General features: G+C 53.5%; 1 protein-coding gene across 3 annotated transcripts in view; it reads left to right on the top strand.

The window, feature by feature from the left end:
* Positions 1–20,414, top strand: part of KSR1 (kinase suppressor of ras 1) — a 145,261-nt gene that overhangs the window by 103,114 nt on the left and 21,733 nt on the right. For 2 of the 3 annotated variants that reach the window (XM_065896956.1, XM_065896957.1), the window contains exons 3-9: positions 3,955–4,102; positions 8,436–8,895; positions 11,126–11,130; positions 13,672–13,732; positions 17,170–17,253; positions 18,845–18,906; positions 19,001–19,107. In XM_065896956.1, coding sequence (XP_065753028.1) covers positions 3,955–4,102; positions 8,436–8,895; positions 11,126–11,130; positions 13,672–13,732; positions 17,170–17,253; positions 18,845–18,906; positions 19,001–19,107 — 927 coding nt within the window. Of the gene's footprint in view, positions 1–3,954; positions 4,103–8,435; positions 8,896–11,125; positions 11,131–13,671; positions 13,733–17,169; positions 17,254–18,844; positions 18,907–19,000; positions 19,108–20,414 lie in introns of those variants that run through there. The other variant, XM_065896958.1, reaches the window with a different exon arrangement.

The following is a 20,414-nucleotide window of genomic DNA, read 5'->3' on the forward strand; positions in this document are numbered from 1 at the left end:
GCCTTCAGTGTCAGCCAGTACAGGTTGCTAAGTATAGACTCCAGGCAGCCCCGTGGCTGCTGGTAAGTCCTGGGACACCATTTGATACCCAGCCTGGCCTGGGACACCAGTTGCCGTCAGCAGCTGGGATGGGTGGGGAAGGGCGCAGCGTGTTTGGCCCAGCCCGTCCCCACCTTTTGCTGCAGAGAACAGAAGCAGCCGTTTCGTGATCACAGATTGGGAGTCATCTCCACGCTCCACTGGTCCTGCCCTCTAATTATTATCAGAAAGAGTAACATAATGTCACCTGCCGGAGACATAAGTCGTGGCTTGAGGGAACGGGCAGAGGCGGGGAGCCAGTGTGCCCTGTCCTGTGGCCCCTCTGCCCACCCCTGCGCTCACATGCTGACCCGAGGCTGGGTGGACCCAGAGCATCTCCCGTAGCAGGCTGGGAAGCCATGTCTTCCCTTCCTGGTTTCCAGTTCACATTTTCTTCTTTAGACAGAAGCTGTGGTGGGGTGGGCAGTAATTCTCCTTGAAGCAGTGTGGACACTCAGCCTTGGTCCCTTCTCCAGAATGCCAGGGTCTGGACGCCTGGCTTTGAGACAACTTGGCATCTTCGTGTGACTCCAGGCAGGCAGAGGCCCTCCACAGCCTCGGGGCCTCTCAGACCTGAGAGCATTTCAGGGCGCCTTTGCCTGCTGGGTTGTCAACAGGCCCGTGAGTTCACCGTCAGCAGGCGGTGAGGCTCATTCCCTAATTTGCTTTCTTTTCAAAAAAAAAAAATCTGTTTATTTGGCTGCGTCGGATCTTCCTTGCGGCATGTGGGATCTTTATTGCAGCACTCATTGGGGTGCATGGGCTTCTCTCTAGTGGCAGACAGGTTTTCTCTGCTCTAGGTGTGGCCCGTGGGCTCCAGGGCGCATGGGCTCTGTAGTTTGCGGCACCTGGGCTCTCTCGTCGAGGTGCTCGGGCTTAGTAGTTGTGGCGCGTGGGCTTAGTTGCCCCGAGGCATGTGGGATCTTAGTTCCTGACCAGGGATCGAACCCGCGTACCCTACATTGGAAGGTGGATTCTTTACCACTGGACTACCAGGGAAGTCCCCCTCACTTGCTTTCGGTTTAGAGATTATCCAGAACAATTGTACCTGAATTACTCTGGTCTGAAATAACTTCCTAACTGCGACTTGGCTGTGCCTGTGGCTGTGAGGGGGAGAATCGCATCCACGTGTGAGGTTTGGTGGAGTACACAGGAGGGAAGGGAAAGCAGCCCCTGCTGCCTTATCCCCATGGGGTGGACTGAGCCCTGAAGTCTCAGGGGAGTGAGAGAAACTTTCCAGCTCATTCGAAGCTGTAAGGAAATACCTTTTTTTCCCCTTTTTTAAAAAAGGGAATGGATTTGAACATATTTTCTCTCTTTGCTTGCTAAAGACAAAGGACTTCCAATTTACAGTATATGTATATGTATATATATTTTTTTTTCCAGAAAGCAGGTAGAAATTAATTCCTTTACTTTGAAAAAAATCATTTTCCCCAAGATAGCTGCTGCGTCCCAAGGCTTTGCCCGAGTTCACGAGTGACAGTGGGGAATGGTTGAAGGAGCTTTGGGACCCAGCACACTGGGGTTTCAGTTGTGGCCTCGCCATTTATTAAGTTGCACTGCGTGAGGTCACTGAACCTCAATAAAATGGGCTTAACAGCATCTCCTTGCTGCATTGTTTTGAGTGGAGACAGTATACAAAGCCCTGAACGTATTGTAAAGCACTAGCAAATAGTTTGTAATAATAAATGTAGTTATTATGCTTGAGAAACTGAAACTTGGTGTGGGCAGGGAGGAAAGGAATAATAAAAGAAAAAAAAAGCTGAATTTGCATTGTAGTTAGATTGGGGATTGGGTTCCTAGGCTTGTCTTTGTCGTCATCAATCCACCTCCATCCCCAAATCAAGCAGATACTGGAATCTCCACTTTCCGTAGAACTGCTGAGCCATCACAGCCTTGGGGAAACGCGCATGTGTGGGTGAGCACGGAGGGCACCCTGGGGAAAGGTGGAGGGTTGTCTTGTGCAGGTCAACATCACTTCCATTTGCTCTCCCCTGACAATATTGCCAAATAGCTTTTCACAGTGAAATGAGGGCAGAAGATGTCAAAATTGCATTTCAGTGAAGAGTGTTATTGAAGACAATAGAGGAAGACACATTGATTTAACAAAAGCTTCTGCCCTGGGACCATTATCTAATCAGCCTGCTCTGTGTGCTGTTCTTATCCACGGTTTCCCGTTCTCATTTTATCGTCTGGAAGGACTTCTGACAACCAGGGGTCTGTCCAAACCAATGATGCGCTTCGTGGTGCTTTGGGGTATCTGTTTATTTCTAATTTTTGGTGTGAGTCATTCTAAACAGCCATGAGATTCTTTCCCACAACCCTGGAGACTGAAGAATATACATACAGGACACAACGGTGGGGAGAGGGGACACGGCCAGACACCAGGGGCCACATGCCAGGCCTCAGATGTGGCCCCACCCCCCAGGCGTCACAGAGCCCCCAAACCATTGCCCTAATGACTCATAGCCGGTATCTTCATCAGGTTGTTTTGACACTTGAGTTTAAGATTTATAGCACCATGGATTGACTGACCATAACATTGCTCTCGTAAAATTAGGTACAGCTTGCTAATAAAATCAATGCAAATCAGCCTAGATCAAAAACTGCAAGCTTATATGAATCATTTGTTGTGGGATGTTGTGGGATGTTTGGCCTTCCCTGTTATAGAAAATCTGGAAACTCCAGAAAGGGGACAACACCCCCCGCAGCCCCCCAAGCTCACCACTGATCCCATAGCTCTTTGAGCTTTCCCTCTGCTGGGCCCTATCTTATTGCATTGCGATAACTTATTTTCACGTCAGTCACTCCACAAGCCACTTGAGGCCAGGGACGTGCCCCATTGTTCTGAGCTCCAGGCTCCGTATCACATGTGGCTCAAAGTAATCAGAGCCGGGGGGGTTTCCCCACTCCTTGATGAGAGGAAAGAGCATAAGCTTTGGAGTTAGGCCTTGATTCAAATACTCGCTCTCTGTACTCATTTTCTTTGCTGTGTAACAAATTACCACGAACTTAGCTGCTTAAACCATCCCTCATATGTTAGCTCACAGTCCTGCAGGAAGAAGACTGGATGGAGAGGTCCCCACGGGCTCGTCCAGCTTCCCTGCCCGGCCAAAGTCGGGGTGTCAGCCAGGCTGGCCTCTTACCTGGAAGCTTTGGGAAGAACTCACATCCAAGTGCGTTCAGGTCTTTGGCAGAATCCACTTCCTTGTGGCCTCGGGCCTGAGGTTCCCTTCTTGCTGGTCCGCCAGGGGCCACTCTGTTTCCTCGAGGCTACCTCGTTCCTTCTGTGTGGCCCCTGCATCCTCAAGGTCTGTACCAGTCTTTCCATCCTTCGGGCATCTCACTTATGTCCGCTACCTTGAAACCTTGGAAGGGTGCGACTGAGAATCAGATAAAGCCGGGTAGTAAGGACCTACACAGTGCTTGGCGAGGGTTAATTCTTTGTAATCCTTCTCTCCATAAGTCAATTTTATTTGAAACCTATTTTTGTCTGATTCAGAGACAGCAAAATTGTAAAGGGCTATCTTTATCTGAAGTACTTGTCATTCTAAAAAGTCGTGGTGGTTCATCATTCTCCTGTGTGGAAGGATAAATAAAAAGAGACGAGAAGGGAACACGCTCTTATCAGAACTTTTCTGGTATTTTCCTTCCTTTCCCCCCAACCCCAAGTTTTGGCATCTCTGCTTCAGCTGCTGTCTCAGAGCGCTGGGGGCGGGGGCCGGGGTTGACTGCTGGTGTCCTCAGACAAGTGGTGGCTCCGGGTCAGAGGCCAGCCCGCCAGCAGCTGGCCCCTGCCACTCAGCGGGAGGCTGGCCCCGGCTGGGAGGAGGGTGACCGCTCAGCCGGCTCTCCGCCTGTCCTGTGCCTCCTCAGGAGATCCTCTGCGAGCTCACGCTGGATGCCCTGCTGGACATGAACGAGGCTAAGGTGAAGGAGACGCTGCGGCGCTGCGGGGCCAGTGCCGAGGAGTGTGGCCGCCTGCAGTACGCCCTCACCTGCCTGCGGAAGGTGACAGGCCTGGGTAGGTAGGACCAGCCCCATCGTTTCCCTCTCCCTCTCCCTTGGCCTGGACACTGGACTTCTCTCCCAGGCTTGGCCTGGTTCCCTGGGCGCCAGGGCTTTTGCTGGGATGGATGATGGGGTGGGGCCAGTGTGATCAGGGTCTCTGGGCCAGCTTGGAACGGCCAGGGTCCACCCTCAGAAAGCGTGTGATGGACCTGACCCGAGGCAGAGGGCTCTCCCTGAGACAGAAGGTTCCCAGATCCCAACTGGGCTGGCCAGTATGAAGCTTGAGCCATTGTTAGGAGCCCCGGGCTGGTCTGCTGGGCAGGGCTGCGTGATTTGCTCCCTGTGGAGCACCTCTGTGGGGCTCTGTGACTCTTCTGTAGTTTCCTGCAGTCCAGCCCCCTCCCTCCCCTCTCCCTGCCCTCTCCCTCCCCTCCCCCTCCCCTCTCCATCCCCATCGCCAGGTGGCTGGGCTGTGTGCTCAGAAGAGCACACGCTGGTGTGGGCTCAGCCTGAACCAAGCCTGAGGAGAGAAACTGTACCTCGTTTCAGCTGTGAGTGTGGACATGGCTGCCTCAGGCGAAGTGTATAATCCTGGCATTATGAATAATGTTCCTCGGGAATTATTTGCAGGCTTTCTAAATCTTGCCCTGGAAACAGCTTCAAATGCCCTGACTTAACGCTCCCATGACCACCCAGATAAGCCTTTAAAATGAGCCTAATGAATGGGATTTGCTCCATTTTTTAATTCGCTGAGCCACTTGTCTTATCTCTGGCTGCCTGAAGCTTAAGGAAGGCTCTGAGGTTTATATTCTACTTGATTTTTTTTTTCCCAGAGGGGACTGTGCTTAATTTCTTCCCTGGCCCCATTGTACCAAGTCTTCCTCTGAACACGGAGCCCAGAGCTTCACTCAGTTCGGAAAACCTCAACACATCTGGCCTCTGGCAAGTGCCATGGAGTAAACAGGACAGGGACATGGTTAGCAGTCTTGTCCCCACATTTTACAGAGAAGGAGACTGAGCCCAGAGAGGGTAACCAAGGACACACAGCAGTGGGTGGCAGAACTGTGATTTGAGCCTCAGCCTTTGCCACCTGTGCACATTTCACTGTCTTTTTTCTTTATGTCAAGAGAAAAGATATTTCTGATGGATTAATTTAGCCATTGCTGTCAGTCACCTTCAGACAACAGTCAGGAAAAAAAAAAGAAAAAAAAGTACTTGCCACCCAAGCTGGGAATCTGGGGGACCTTGTCAGCCCTCCCGCTCTATGCCTGCATTATAAACAGTTGTAGAGGAGCCAGCCATTGGGTGGTGGTGACCCCCGTGTGTTAAGGCTGCTGTCTGTCCATCCTGGGTGCCAAGATAGGAAGATCACTAATTTACGAAGCACTTCTTATGTGCCAGGCACTTGACACACATGTGGCAACATCCTTTTTTTTTTTTTTTTTTTTTTTGCGGTACACGGGCGTCTCGCCGTTGTGGCCTCTCCCGTTGTGGAGCACAGGCTCCGGACGCACAGGCTCAGCGGCCATGGCTCACGGGCCCAGCCGCTCTGCTGCATGTGGGATCTTCCCGGACCGGGGCACGAACCCATGTCCCCTGCATCAGCAGGCGGACTCCCAACCACTGCGCCACCAGGGAAGCCCGGCAACATCCTTTTAAGAGGTGGTGGTGAGCTCCTTTTGTAGCTAAAGCATCCGAGCACTGGAGGCCCTGGATGAGTTGTCTTGGGTCCTGCACCTGACACGTGGCAGAGCTGGGCTTTGCACCCAGTTTTCTTCCTCAGAGGGTGCTTTTTCCACTATGTCCCCGAGGAGGTCCTGGGCAGAGAGTTTCTTCCAGGTGCTTCTTTCTCATTCCATCTCGGCTTGTGATACCCCTACATCCCCAAGAGGGACCTGCCGCACCCCAGTCCAGGACACGGGCAGGCAGACGGGTCTGCCCAGTAGTGGCTGCACTTCGAGTGTACCTGCTGGGGGCTGGGTGGGTAACTGTGATCACCCTGTCTCTCAGGTCATGCAGTCAGAGTCTTCATGGCACCAGACAGGGCCAGGTGAGAGCAGTCAGGCTGCAGTAAAGATAGACTGTGGAATTAGACTGCCTAGGCCTAGGACTCTGCTAAGCCACTTAGAACCCACGGGACCCTGGCCCGTTATTTAACCTCACTGTGCCTCATCTTCCTTATGAGTAAAATGGACACAACAACACTTCCTCTCATAGAACTGTTGTGAGGATTAAATGAGTTAAGGATAAGTACTTAGTCTAGAGCCTGGTGCATATTAGGTGCTCTTTTCAGTATTAGGCCTGTGGGGTCATGGAAAATGTGGATGTCTCTGGTCTTAAGAAACGTAATGAAGGATGTTTCTTTATGCCAGTGGCTGGTGAACAGGAGAAGATCATGCTTGCTGATACTCCCTGTCCTTCATCCATGGCAGACATCACTAATCAATCCCTGAGATCTTCTTACTTAGTGACTCCAGAGTCATTCTCAAGCAGCCACTGCCAGTTGACTGGTGTTGGCATGCACAACAAGAGCCATTTGCCATCCATGAGCTGGCTCAAAGCAGTGGTGATTAAATAGACAATTTGAAGAATTGAGGGCTTGTTTCCTTTGGTGGCAGACTTGCCCGTGGATCCGTGGAACTCATTCTTTCATCCCCTCAACAAGAGTGTGTTCAGTGCCTCCTATAGGCCAGTTTATAAATTAAAGTGTAGGTCTTGGCCACAGTTCTAAAGGAGCAAGCATAAAGGAATACACAGATGAATAACTCATTCTCCAAGTTGATCCGTGAATAGAAAGTCACCATGCAGTGAGGTAGGAGGAAGGGCGTTCGAGGAGGGGATGGGATGGACAAACCCTAAGAACTGTGAAGGATGATCCCTCCCCACCGTCTCTAATAGATGGCTCTGTGGGCTAGGCTTGACCACCGCTGATGGCAGAGAGCTCATTACCTCCGAAGGCTGTGCCGTTATAGGTAGTTCAGCATTGGTAGCCTTGGGGGAGGAGGCCCAGTGCTGTGGTTGAGATCGAGAGCTCAGTTCCCATCCCACTGCTTACTTAGTTGTGTGACCTTGGCAGTGTACACAGCCTCTCTGAATCTCAGCAACCTCACCATGCTGGGCGGATTTAGGAAGACAGGGTACAACTCGCAAAGTAGAAGGATTACCGGGTGAAAGTTCATTTTGCCTTGAGTCAAAATCTGCCCTCCTGTACTTTCCAGTCATCGATAAATACGAGGAGGAAGGTGTCTTCTTCCCCACAACAGAGTCTCTGTGGATGGGGGTCCTTTCTTCCTGCCCCTACCCCTTCACTATCTCCCCATTTCTGTAAGGTCAAACCTCAAGCCCTTGGCAAGACATCCAAGGCCCCTCCGGAGCTGGCCCCAGGTGGGCTGACCCTCCAACTTCATCTCTTGCCTCTCCCTGGTTTGTCCTGACCTCTCAAGTCATGTGGGACGCGGAGTCATTGCCCGAAAGTGCTGTGTGCTCCCTGCCTTTGCATGCACTGTTCTCTCTGCCTGGTACACCTTCTCCACTTCTTCCCCAGCTGGCCCAGCCCTGATGCCACCTCCGCTGGGAAGCCCCCTGACCCCCAAGCTGTTTAGGGTCCTCCTCCTCTGTACCCTCTCAGTCCCCATGCGTCTCTGCGTCAGCACACAGCACGCCATGTTAAGTGTGCGTCACTCTTATTGGACTCCTCAGGCACCACGAATGTGTGTTTTTTTTATGCCTTGACACCCGGCATATACTCGAATGAATGGACAGGCCGTGTCATTGAGTTGGAACCCCTGGAGCCTCAAGGCCTCAGGGGCCTCAGGCAGAGTCACCACGAGGACAGCCAAAAGTCACTCACAGGCTCCCCTCAAAAGGAAGTGGCTGTTGATCTCTTTCTAGCTGGATCTCTTTTCTAGTAAATTCCCAGGGCAATTTGCTGTCGGAAGGTCGGCGCAGCCTCTTTTCCCGATGATTGAGTTTTCTTGGAGGGGAATTATCCCTTCACACAGCCCAGCTTCCCTTCCCTAACTCTTAGAGGTCAGTCACTACTTCCCTCTCTGAGGTCTCCCACTTTGGGGGTGGGTTTCCTCGCCCGCTCCCCACAGACCTGCCAGCAGGAGCCCTGCGCATTCCCTCTCTGGTCCTCAATTTCCTCTCTGTAAATTGGGGACAGTGACATCTCTACGCTGGTGCCCCCGCAGTCAGCCCGATAGTGTATGTGCACCAGTGGCCTTAAACAGGTGAAGGCTGGCAGTTAGAGCCTCCGCTAAGGAACTGTGCTCCTGGGTCCTGGCCACCTCACCTGTGAATCCCTCCAGCCCCAAGCATCTGTGACTCGACCTCTTGGCCCGCAGGCGGAGACCACAAAGAAGACTCGGGCTGGAGTTCGTCGGATGCCCGACGGGAAAGTGGTTCCGGGCCTCCCGCGGACAGCCTCTCGTCAGCCAGCCTGCCCTGGCCCCCAGGAAGTTCCCAGCTGGGCAGAGTGGGCAGCGGTGCCCAGGGCCCACGCTCCGTCTCCGTGTCCGCTCTGCCCACCTCGGACTCCCCAAACCCCGGCCCCGGCGAGGGCCTCGCGGACCCCTGTATCTCCCTGCACACCAGCGGCCGGCTGACGCCCCGTGCGCTGCCCAGCTTCATCACTCCGCCGACCACGCCCCAGCTCCGCCGGCACACCAAGCTGAAACCGCCCAGAACGCCGCCCCCTCCCAGCCGCAAGGTCTTCCAGCTGCTGCCCAGCTTCCCCACGCTCACCCGGAGCAAGTCCCACGAGTCTCAGCTGGGGAACCGCATCGACGAGGTCTCCCCGATGAGGTAAGTGTTCCCGCCAGGCAGGTGCTGAGTTTGCCGTCTACTGAAAGTTCGGACTATGGTTTTCTCATTGTAAAGGTAACACAGGCTCGATTGAAAACGGACCAAATCAGCCAACATAGAAGCTGCAAAGTGAAAAGTGAAAGATGCTCCCATCTCTCAGTCCGTTCCCCAGACTACCTTATCAGTTTGGGCCAAATCCTACTAGATTTCTTTCTGAACACACACACACACACACACACACGCGCGCGCGAAATGATACCATGTGTCAGCCAGGTTAGATTGGGTTGTGCTGCGATAACAAATACCCCCGGATCTTTGGGTCTTAAAATAACAAAGATTTATCTCTTGGTCGTGCTACCTGTCCGTCACGGTCAGCCTCATTTCAGATTCCAGGCTGGAACATTGTCTAGAACATCCCACCGTGGCAGAGGAAAAAAGAACTTTAGATGTTACAACCGAGTAATTAAATGCTTTTTCCTGAAAGTTCCACTCACCATTTACGGCCCTACCCAAACAATGGAACCAAGGAATGTCATCCTCCCATGTGTGCAGAAGGGGGAATTAGAATATCGTGCTGAAACTACTAATGATTATCAATTACTATGTACTCTGTTCTATACCCTGTTTTTTTCAACCTACCTTTATTTCTGAGAACTTCATGTCAGTACCTCTTGAAGCACCTTACTCTCTTATTTATTTATAAAAAATTTTTAATCTGTTTATTTTATAGGTAGTAACAGTCACATAGTCCAGTGTCCAAAAGCTTTGTAGCTTGCGTAGAGCTTTGTAGAGTATAAAGTCACCCCCTACCATTTTTCCTTTTCCTTTCAGGAGCCAACCAGGTTATCAGTTTTGTATATATCTATAATTATTCAAACTACCTCATCTTTTTAACTTTTTTTTTTTTTTAACCTCTTTCCAGGGTATAGTTTAACTAATTCCTCCCCTCTTGATGGACATTTAGGTCCTTTTGCTATTACAAAAATCGCCCTTGTCAATATACCCTTGTGGACAGGGCAGAAGGGAAGGAGGGAGTTTTCTTTGGGTGCCTCTTACCTTCTTGTACTTCTGAGGGTTGGAGACCTGGCCCCTCTCCTGACATGGTCTTTTTTGGTCTCACGTGGGCTTGTTCCCCCATCCCAGTGCAGGCTATCTTGGGTCCCTTATGGGATGAACCCTGGACATCTCTGATGGTTTTGAGTGTGTGTCACCCAAGGAGAGAAATCTACCTGTGACCTACCTGCCACTCTCGATCAGGCTGTCCTGCTGGGGCCTGGATCCTCCCTCCTCCCCCCACCCCGCAAAAGGGCTGAGCCTTCCTCCCCCTCTGGATCGTCTCTCAGGAAGCACAGTGATAATGACCATGTGGAAACATGGACACGGGTCCATCAGAGGGCATCTCAGTGGGCAAAACCCAGTGCATCTCTTTCCTCATTTTTTTTCCTTAAAAGAGTTTTAGGAGGGCTCTGGTCTCATCCCCAGCTCTGGGTGGAGAACAGAGCCTCGGGCAGATGACACCACTTCCTCAGATCCCACCGTTGGTGAGCTGGGGCCTTGGGCCCTGAGACTCTGAGTCAGGTCCCCACAAAGCCACCAAAACTGGCACTGACATGGGTGCTCAGGCCACCCTGCTGCCCTCAATGACCCCTGATGGTGGACTGAGTGGCCTGGGTTCCTAGCTCTCTTCGTCCTTGGGACAGCGGCACCCCCGGGAGGCATCGCTCAGGGCACGTCCTGGCCTGGCCCTGCTTGGGGGCTGCCTCTCTGCTCTTACAATTGTCCTCCTCACCTCCTGCCCCAGCCACTTCCTCCCTGGCTGCCTGAGCCCCCCTCCTGCCTGGGCCGAGCACCTCTCCTCCCAGGGCTCTGGGCAGGGCTCCCACACCTACAGGCACATGACCTTGGGAGACTGTGAGCCTGTTTCCTCAGCTGTGAAATGGAGTGAACTCTAATTACCATGCAGGTGGCTGGCGAGGCTTAGAAAAGCTAATGTATTAAAGTGCAGGGTGTAGCTCCATTGTCCACTGGTGGGGGGCCAGGGGAGCTACCTCTGGCCCTTCTCATTGAGGAAACGTTCCCCGGTCACTCAGCCAGCCTGGCCCCATGCCCCAGGGGCTCAAAGTCCTCATCCGAGTACCCTGCCTGCTCCCACCCAAGGGCTGATGTTCTGGGAAACACCAGGCCAGTGCGGTGACATAATCCTACTTTCTGTCTTTTTTGTCTCCTGCAGGTTCGGTAAGAGTGATTCATTTTCATCCCCTCTGCCACCCAGGAGTCCTGTTTGTGTCGCTGTCCCCATCAAGGGTGGATTTCTTCGACCCTCTCTTAGTCTGCTGGCCTTTCCATGGTCCAGAAGCAGAGATGCTGGGCAGGAAAATAGCTCTAGGACAGGGAACCTTCAGATGACGAGGTGGTCCAGCCCAGCCAGCAGCCGCTCTGAGAAGCTGAGACCTTGACAGCGTCACAGTCCACGGACAGCCCTACGGGGGTGCCCCACTTGCACCTTGCTGCCCCCCCAGGTGACCTCTGGCAGGGAGTGTTTACCGGCTGGGCTGCCACGGTGACGCCTCGCTCCCGGGAGAGAGGCACTGTCTGTCCAGTGTAGGTGGACGGTAGCCATACGTAGAGCCTAGCTGACGTCTTGGGACCCCTCTGTTCAGGAGAGGAACTTCCCTGGAGGCAGGAACGTGGTCGGCTCTGAATGAGGCCCTGAGAGATCGGAGGGTGCGACTATCCCCTTGGGAGGGGATGAGGATGCCTAGGCAACCTCTGAGTCCCTTGTCTACCTCTGGGTCGAGAGCTGGTTCTTGCACGTGGCTGTGCTGTGGGGCATCCCTCTCCAGAGTCAAAGTAGAGGGAAGTGACCTCTGGGGGTCTGCTTTTGATGGTCTCAGTGGAAATGCAGAGACTTCTGGCTTTTGCGTGAGCAAAATAGCTTAATTTTGTACTGTCCCGAGCTGGCTAAGCAGAGTGATGAGGCTGTCAGCGGGGTCTTAGACATGCGGAGGGGCAGTGACTTTGCCAGAACGGATCTGACTGCAGGACCACCGGGGTGAGAGAGGAGGGAGGGGGCACTTCCTTGTCCCCAGGGCACAGGCAGAAACTCCCAGGGCCCTTCACAGAGGCTTGGAGGAGAATCCAGCACTTGCATGCCTAGGACAGCCTGGCCCTGCCATCTTCCCAGTTGCTATAGTAATTCAGGGACCATAGCAGTGAGGCTGCTTCCCCAGTTTTCCAGGAAGGCAGGACGAGGCCTTCAGGACCAGTGTTTCATCTCCGTCAGGGACAGCCTCATCTCACCTCCCTCCTATCTATCCCAGGCCTGTGGCAGACATTACAAATCAATCGTAGGTTGCATTCAGAGATAGATGGTTAAAATCTCATTTTCCCATAGTCTGTTTCTCCTAGACTGGCAACCTAACCCCTTTTAGACCCACGTGCTTTGATGGCTTTGGCTACTGACTGGGGTAGGGTGGCCCCCACCCCCAGGACGGAGTTGGGAAGAGGCAGCTCCATGGCAGACGTGCTGGCGAGATTGTGGGTTCAACTATCAGGGGGTGGCAGAGGGCTTTTGGTTCCAATCAGACTCCCCCCTTGGTGTAGGAGGAAAAGTCAGTACCTCCATCACTCCCTTCTGTGGCTGGGTGTGTGGTACTTGGCCTTGAGTGGACCATCACTTACTGAGCGCCAGCTGTGTGCCAGGCCAGCATGGGGTGGAAGGCTGACTCAGAGGGTATGAGTTGGCCACAGATCACTGGAGTGTTCCTGACCTTTCTGGGTCACAGATCTATTTGATAATTGGATAAAAGTGTAGACTCTCTTTCTAAGGGAAAGCACACATCATTCCGCTTACCAGTCCAGAGGGTTCCCAGAGCCCCTGAGGGTTCCCATCCGTGGGCTCAGTTAAGAACCCCTGCTCTAGGAGGAGATAGGCAGTGTTGAGTATGGGCAGAAGGGAGGGTGGGGGGAGGGGGGTGCCCTGGTGGAGGAGGGGAGATGGGGTTAGACATGTGGGCTGCTGGTGGATGGACAGATTGCTTTCAGCTGCTCCCCTACTGCTTGACCTATTATACCACGAACACCAGGGATGCCTGTTCTTATGAGGAAGCCAGGATTGGAGAGAGGGGCCAGGGTGCCCTCTAGGAAGGCAGGCAAAGCTCGTGGCCTGAGACTTCCCCAAAGGCTCAGACTGAGTGCCCGGCTGGGGCTGTACTACGTGGGAACAGGTAAAGCTTCACCTCGTCTTCCCTCTACCTCCTGGGCTCTGGCATTGGTGGCTCTCAGAGCAAAATTCCCAAGGTGCTTGTGACTGGAAAGCTAGGTATGCCACGTGGCCGACCAGCCTCAAGCCCTCTGCCAAGGGTCAGGCAGATTCTGCTCGCTTACCAAGAAGCAGCCAGAATTGGTGGCCTGTGGGTGCATCCACAAGGAAGTGCAAGAGACGGGGGGGGAGCGGAGCTGCTGTCCTCACCTTGGCTTTGCCTCCCGCCAATGCTAGAAACCTCACAGGGACCATTTCTGAACCGTCTGCGGAGGCTAAGTGGTACCATTTGTTTGCGGGGGGGCCCAAGCATGAGGGTGACCACACTGGCCCCCTTTGGTCTCGCCTGGCCGTCTCTGTCTTGATTAGATGCAGGTTCAGGGAACTGTCCCTCTGCCATATGGCAGTCCCTCCGTACCGCCCTAGCCTGTTATATCTGAGACAGAAGGTCACAAGCACACGCCGTCCCCAGCAGGGCCCCCTCAGCCTGCCTGACCTGGCCCTTTTCCCCACAGATCTCCTGCACGGATCCCCACAGATGGTACGAAGGGACATCGGGCTCTCGGTGACACACAGGTAGGCCCAGCTGGGCTGGGGCGGGGAGGGGGCACAGAGCTGGGCTGGGACCCATATAAGCCGAGCCTCTACCAGGGGGTCGCTCTTCAGCACATGGGGAGGGGCTGTCCTGACCCCCGTCTCTCAGGGCTCTTTGCCTCCGGTCTGTCTGTCCATGCCTCTGTGGACACGGCCCGACACCCACCTGGAGCCCCTGCCTGTCACCAGCAGCCTTTGGGACTTGCTGGGCCCTTTCCTGCCCCTCCTTGGGTCTCTTCCTCAGTCTGCTGGGGAAAAACAGGTTCCAGGAGAAACAGGGTCAAAGGCCCAGGGAGGAGGGGCCGAGAGCGTCCTCTGGGTCCAGCACGACATCAGTTACGTGGACATAACTGGCCACACATCAGAGCCCCGTGGAACGTGCTGAAACTCCAGACCCCATCCCTAAGGTTCTCGGGTTGCCAGTCTGGATTCCAGCAACTTCCGGTGACTCTGGCACTCGCGCAGCTGGCGTGGCTGATGTGGACCCATGACGTGGACAGCCCAGACCTCGGCCTCAGCGCTCGTGAGGCTGACGTGTGCTGCCAACAGCAGCTCCGGGCGGCGCCTCGTTCCGCCCCCCGCCGTCCCCCCCGCGCCGATGGCCAGCAGGATGGTCCCTTGGAATGCGTGGTGCTCTGGCTGCCCCATTAAAGGATGCTGTGAACACAGCAGGGCCCACTCATTCCCCCCCGGAGCGTGAGCTGTACTCCAGCCTGTGCGGGAGGCCAGCCTCGGATCCTCACCCAGCGGTGCAGACTCGGCTCGCGGGGCTTGAGTCATTTGCCCGAGGTCACGTGGCCACCGAGACGCTGCTTGAGCCCCGTGGCTGGTGCCCAGGCACCTCTGTTGAGAGCCTTGGCAGGGCCGGGATGCCTGTACCCCAGAGCCTCGGGGAGGAGAGTCTCCGGCACCAGGGGAAGCTGTCTGAGTGAAGGTCTGAGAGCCTCCCTCTCCACCCGGTGTCCAGTGCGATATTCCCAGCAGTGAGAGAGCAGGACCTCTCCTGTTCCCTCTCCGGTGGGGACCCCCCCATCGCCCGTCGGCAGGAATCCCTCCCAACCTCAGTTTCCCCCTCTGCGGTTGGGACTTGCTCTCAGTCCTGTCGTGAGGATAAAATGGGGTGAAGTGCATGTGAGGCTCACGCGTCCAGCCCTGGGGAGCGCTGGGTATTTAACCTCTACCTCTAGCCGGAGAGAGGCCGACTTATCCAAGGGACACCAGGATCAGTTTTGTTTCATTTTTGCCTTGGCTGCACCTGGTCGCACAGAGGATTTGCCAGCTGGACCCCGAGTGCTTCCCAGGCTGCCGCTCCCTTCCACCCGGGCAGCAGTACCCCTCTTGTCTGGCATGGCCAGGCCGCCCTGCCTGCCTGGGTTCCGGGCGTGGGTATGGGACATCACGGTCATACCCTCTTGGTTTTTCTAAATTCGTGATCTGGGCCTCTCTCGACAAGAAGCTCTGAAGGTTTTTGGTCCAATCGTGAGGGGAGAAAACTGTCCCATGACGCTCACCCCGCCCCTTCCACCTCCCTGGCACCTGCCTCTTCTCCGGCCGAGCCCCGACTCTCATTTCAACCTGCTTTCAGGACTTCCTGGTGGAGGTCATCTCACGTACCACCAAGCTGCTCCCCTTCCCCCCATGTTGACATGAGAGGAGACTAAAGACCAGAGAGAAGGAGAGTGTGATCCCAGGGTGGCCAGATCGGGGCTCCTTAAAAAGCGTTCCAAGGGGGTGGGCGTCTTTGTCCTTTTGCCCCACAAGCTCCCATCTTGGCTGAGTAGAAGCAGTGACGTCCACGCCCACAGTCCATGCTCTGCACATTTATACAGCACGCGAGCGATCCCCCCCAGATCCCTGTGAGGGGAGAGTGCTGGCCTCATTTGCAAAGGCTTTGACCCATCCCACAGCCAGTAGTTGGCAGGATTCAAAGCCAGTGTGGTCGGGCCCCAATGCCCACGCTTTTCCCCTCATTTTCTGGCCCAGGGGTCTCTTATAGAGCCGTGCTCTGGTTCAGAGACCTGGGGTCCCGGGTCACACAGGGACTGTGTGACCTCGGGAAAGTCACCTAACCTCTCTGAGCTGGTTTCCTTGCTTGTGTACTAAGAATCGCAGACCTGCCTAACTCCCAGGGGTGGTCGCTCCCAGGAGTAAGCTAATGTTCATGGATGCATCACAAACTGTTCCCCAAACACTGTTGCTGTTTGTTCTGTTGTTACTATGATATACAACGCTTAAAAAAATCTAGTCCTCCAAAAATGTGAGTTCTTTCTGCCCTCAGGCCTCCCCACCCTATGAATGGACCTTGGACCTTTTCTCTGGAAGATACCACCCACTCTATCCCCATCCTCCTTTCCAGTATATCTTTTGTGGTTTTTTTAAAACTTTATTTAGTTTGGATTGAAATACATTTATAATTCAAACCTCAAGAGGTCTGAAAGGGTATATATATGACAAAAGTCCTGCTGCTGCTGTCACCAGGCCCCAGTTCCCCCTATAGGCAGATCTTGGCTGTTTCTTGTGTGTCCTTCTGGAGATACTTTTATATAAGCAAAGACATATGTATATTCTTCCGCCTCCTTTTTTGTTTTCACACAAATATTGCATATATTATACACACTGTTCTATCCTTTGCTTTTTTTCTTGTTAAAATCGAGGCATAATTTATATAGAGCTAAGTACACAAATAAATTCTTACATATGTATACACCCACGTATACCACCCAGAGGAAGATTCAGAGCCTCCACATCCCAGAAAGTTTTCTTTGGCTCTTCTCAGTCCGTAGTGCTACCACCCAGAGGTACTTTTCACTTCTGTCATCATAGGTTAGTTTTTCCTGTACTTGAACTTCATATAAGTGGAGTTGTGTTGCACTGTACCTTGCTTTTTTCACCGACAGCATGATTTAATGGCCATTGCCTATTTGTGCAAAAAGAGCTTCCTTATTTTACTTTCCGGCTGCGTGGTATTTGGTGGTGTGCACGGATCATACTTTATGCAGTCAGTCACCTGTACACCTAAACGACACAGCTTGTTTCTCGTCTTTTCTGCCACAAACATGCTACAGTGAGTAACCTTTTCAGTGCATCGTTTGACACCCGTGGGAGCATCTGTTGGATGAATTCCTGGCACTGGAATCGCTCTGTGTGCGCACTTATGATTTTGATTGCTTTTGCCAAATTGCCTGCCAGAGAGCTGGCGTCGGTGACCACACCAGCTTTGGGACTCTGGCAATGAAGACTCTGTGACTAAGACATCTGAATGCCTGGGGGAAGCAGTGGCCTCTGGGTGTCCCTGCCCTGCATGCGAGAGGGTGCCCGGGGCTCTGGGATGGAACCAAGTCTCCTGGTCTCTCTGCCGCTTTGTGGACCCTTCTCCATCCTGGCCTCCCTGAGCATTTCTGTGTGTCCACCCCGTACAGGTTCTCCACCAAGTCCTGGCTGTCGCAGGTCTGCCACGTGTGCCAGAAGAGCATGATGTTCGGAGTGAAGTGCAAGCATTGCAGGTGATGGGCGGGGCGTGACAGGGGAGGCAGACTCCGTGCTTTTACTTTAGTAATAGTCTTGCTATCTGATTCTTGGCCTTAGGTCAAGTCGGAGTTCAAAGGAACTCCTTTGAGAGTTCCTAAACCTATTCATAATCTCAGCACACCAGGGAGTGATCAGCCCTCTCTAGGAAGATTAAGGGAGCATCAGGCACAGCACTCTTAGAAGAAGGGAATATTTGAGGTGGGCTCTGAAGGATGAATAGAAGTTTACCAGGTAGACTAAGGAGGAAAGAGAATTCCAGGCCAAGAGAGCGTCTTGTACAAAGGCAGAGAGGAATGGCAGGACTGTTCTGGAAACTGTAAGGAGTTCTGAAGTTTAGCCTTACGTGTTAGCACACAAGGAATGGGGAAATGGGGACAGGGAATGGTAGAAACAGAGAAGTGGCTTATGGTACTTCCAGAAGAGAGTGAGGGGAGAATGTAGATTCTATACAAATTCAACCGTTTTCCCTACTGTTGTGGTTTCTGGTAGGAAAGAAAGGCAAGGATAGTGAACAATGTAGGGTGAGCAGAGTCTGTGCCCTGCTGTCTGGCTGCCCTCACCTTATAAAGGATGGATGTGGAGTCTGCTCCCAGTCTACTTCGCCCCTGTGTTGCTGTGTGACCTGGGGCAAGGTGCTTGCCCTTTCTGGGCCTCATTTTTGTCAGGTGTACATTTGGGAAGATGATGCCAGGTCTCTCTGTCCATCAGGATTGCTCCAAGAATCTGAGCTAGTGTGTATAGTTAAAGCATTTGGGCTCCTGCCAGACCGTAGGTGATGGGTCTCATGTGTGTCAATTGGATAAACTGTGGTTAGGAAAGTCATCAGGAAAACGCAAAGGAGAAGCCAGACCTTTCTCACCAGTCTAGGTCTTTTGTGGCTCCTGGTCATTTGGCTTTAAATTGGGGACCTCCAGCTCCCTCTCAAGTAATACCTTTCATGCGGAGAGCACAGGATAACCTCTGAGCCCCAGGCTCTCCTGCAATTGCAGTGAAGTTGGTAGAGCCCCAGCCATCAGCCCGTTTGATCAACGAGAACCCCAAGAGGGGGTTCAGCCGGCAGAACCAAACCAAGAATCCAGCTCTTTCCACTTCTGCCATTCTGGTCCTCAGACCACGTAGCCTGTGTAGGAATGTAGCAGGAGGGGCTGCCCCTTGCTTCCCTGGGACCCTTTGGTAATGGAAACATTTTCCTTCTAATTCATCTCTTTTAAGTTCAGACTTGTCTCAAGCTTTCTGAACACGGATAGAGGGTCTCCTTTTGTTTAGAAGAGAGAAATCGCTGTGTGACCCACAGCAAGTTAAAGTGGGTGTGATCAAACGTGCTTTGACGTGAAGACTGGGCAGGTGATAGCAGGAACATGGTCGTACGCAACAGATAGTAGCTGCTAGTACTATTAACATCAGATGTTCTACACGCTTAAGCTAATGTTTGTTGAGACATTTGTGGGAGTTGAGGCAGTCATGGTTGAGTGTTGCACAAAACTTCCAGGCAGTGCTTCCGAGCCCCTGCGTGTGTCCCGGGGTCCCGTGTGGCTTTTCGTGCACTGACCCTGCCTTCGTTACCAGGTTGAAGTGTCATAACAAGTGCACAAAAGAAGCCCCCGCCTGTAGAATATCCTTCCTTCCACGTGAGTGTTCTACCCTTCCCCCTTCTGGCTTTGGGGTGCATCTTTCTTGAACCTGTTTCCTGCTGATGGTTACCACGCCCCTCTTTTTAAACAGTACCCAGGCTTCGGAGGACAGAATCTGTCCCCTCGGACATCAACAATCCGGTGGACAGAGCAGCCGAACCCCATTTCGGAACCCTCCCCAAAGCACTGACCAAAAAGGTATAATGTGAGGCGAACCCTCACCCAGGGTTCCTTTCTGTGAAGCACCCCCAATGTGGAGGTCCAGCAGGGGACAATGATACTGCAACCCGGGGTGTGTGGCCAGAGGGAGGCCTTTAGGGATCCCATATTTAGCCATTTCGTAGATTTCGCATTTGTGTCCAAATCTCAGTTATGTGCCCATACCCCCCCTCCTCTGTTTTGAGCCACCATTTCCTGAGTACTTACACTGAGTCGGGAACTTTTTCCACTGATCCTCGTTTGATCCCCACCGTAGTTCTAAAGGTCACGTGCTGGTATCACCTCCATTATTTTTCTTTCTTCGGCCGCGCCACACGGCTTATGGGATCTTAGTTCCCTGACCAGGGATTGAACCTGCGCCCTCGACGGTGAAAGCGCAGAGCCCTAACCACCGGACCGCCAGGGAATTTGGTATCACCTCCACTTTACAGATGAGGAAATTGAGCACGGGGTCCCCCGTGAATGAGAGGCAGGCCCAGGGTGCATGGGTGCTGTGGGGGGCAGGCCCGTGGGGTTGTGCTCCCGTCGGGCCCCTGATGCCTGCCTTGGTGGTTGGCACACAACAGGCAGCGAGGGAACGTGTGTACTGAATGCTGAGCGAATAACCGACCCCCTGAGGCAGCAGCTGATGCCCCTGCTGTGTAGACAGTGCGCCGTGTGGCTCAGAAGGGTGGGGTGATTCATCCAAGGTCATACAGCAGCTGAGTCGGGGCTGGGATTCAACCTGCCTCGAGCTAGCCCCCTGCCCTGGCTGGCCTGGCCTGACCGGGATGGAGGGTCTGGCCTTGACATGTGAGCGGACAGAGTGAGGGCCAGTGGTTGCAGCCCCCTCCCCCCTTTAGCTTGGCAATAGGCAGTGTGGGTGGCCGCTGGACAGCGAAGCCCACTGCATGGCTTTGGTGGATTCCAGAGTCTACCGTGCATCCCAGAGCCTTGAGGGCCTGTAGAGGAGAGACCGGTTGAGTGTAGCATTTAACCCAACTTGGCCCCAACTTTTTTGACCAGGAATCCCTCCCCAACCCCCCGAGGAATTGGCGTGTGGTCTGGGAAACACTGATCAGGCCCAGGGTCCCCCCTTGATGTAGACTCAGTCCCCCCAGTAGCCCTCCCTCAGGTGGCCCTCTGGCCTTGCTAGGGCCCACGCCACTGAATGTCCTAGCCGGCAGGTCCCCCTGCTGAGTGGAGGGAGCACTTATGAGGCACCCACTGTTACCACCCACTAAATAGCGGCTTGTCAGAGGCTGACTTTAATTCGTGAAAAGAGCCTACTCTGTAGCCAGAGCAGA

This window comes from Phocoena phocoena, chromosome 19 (assembly GCF_963924675.1).
Source record: "Phocoena phocoena chromosome 19, mPhoPho1.1, whole genome shotgun sequence".
NCBI lineage: Eukaryota > Metazoa > Chordata > Mammalia > Artiodactyla > Phocoenidae > Phocoena > Phocoena phocoena.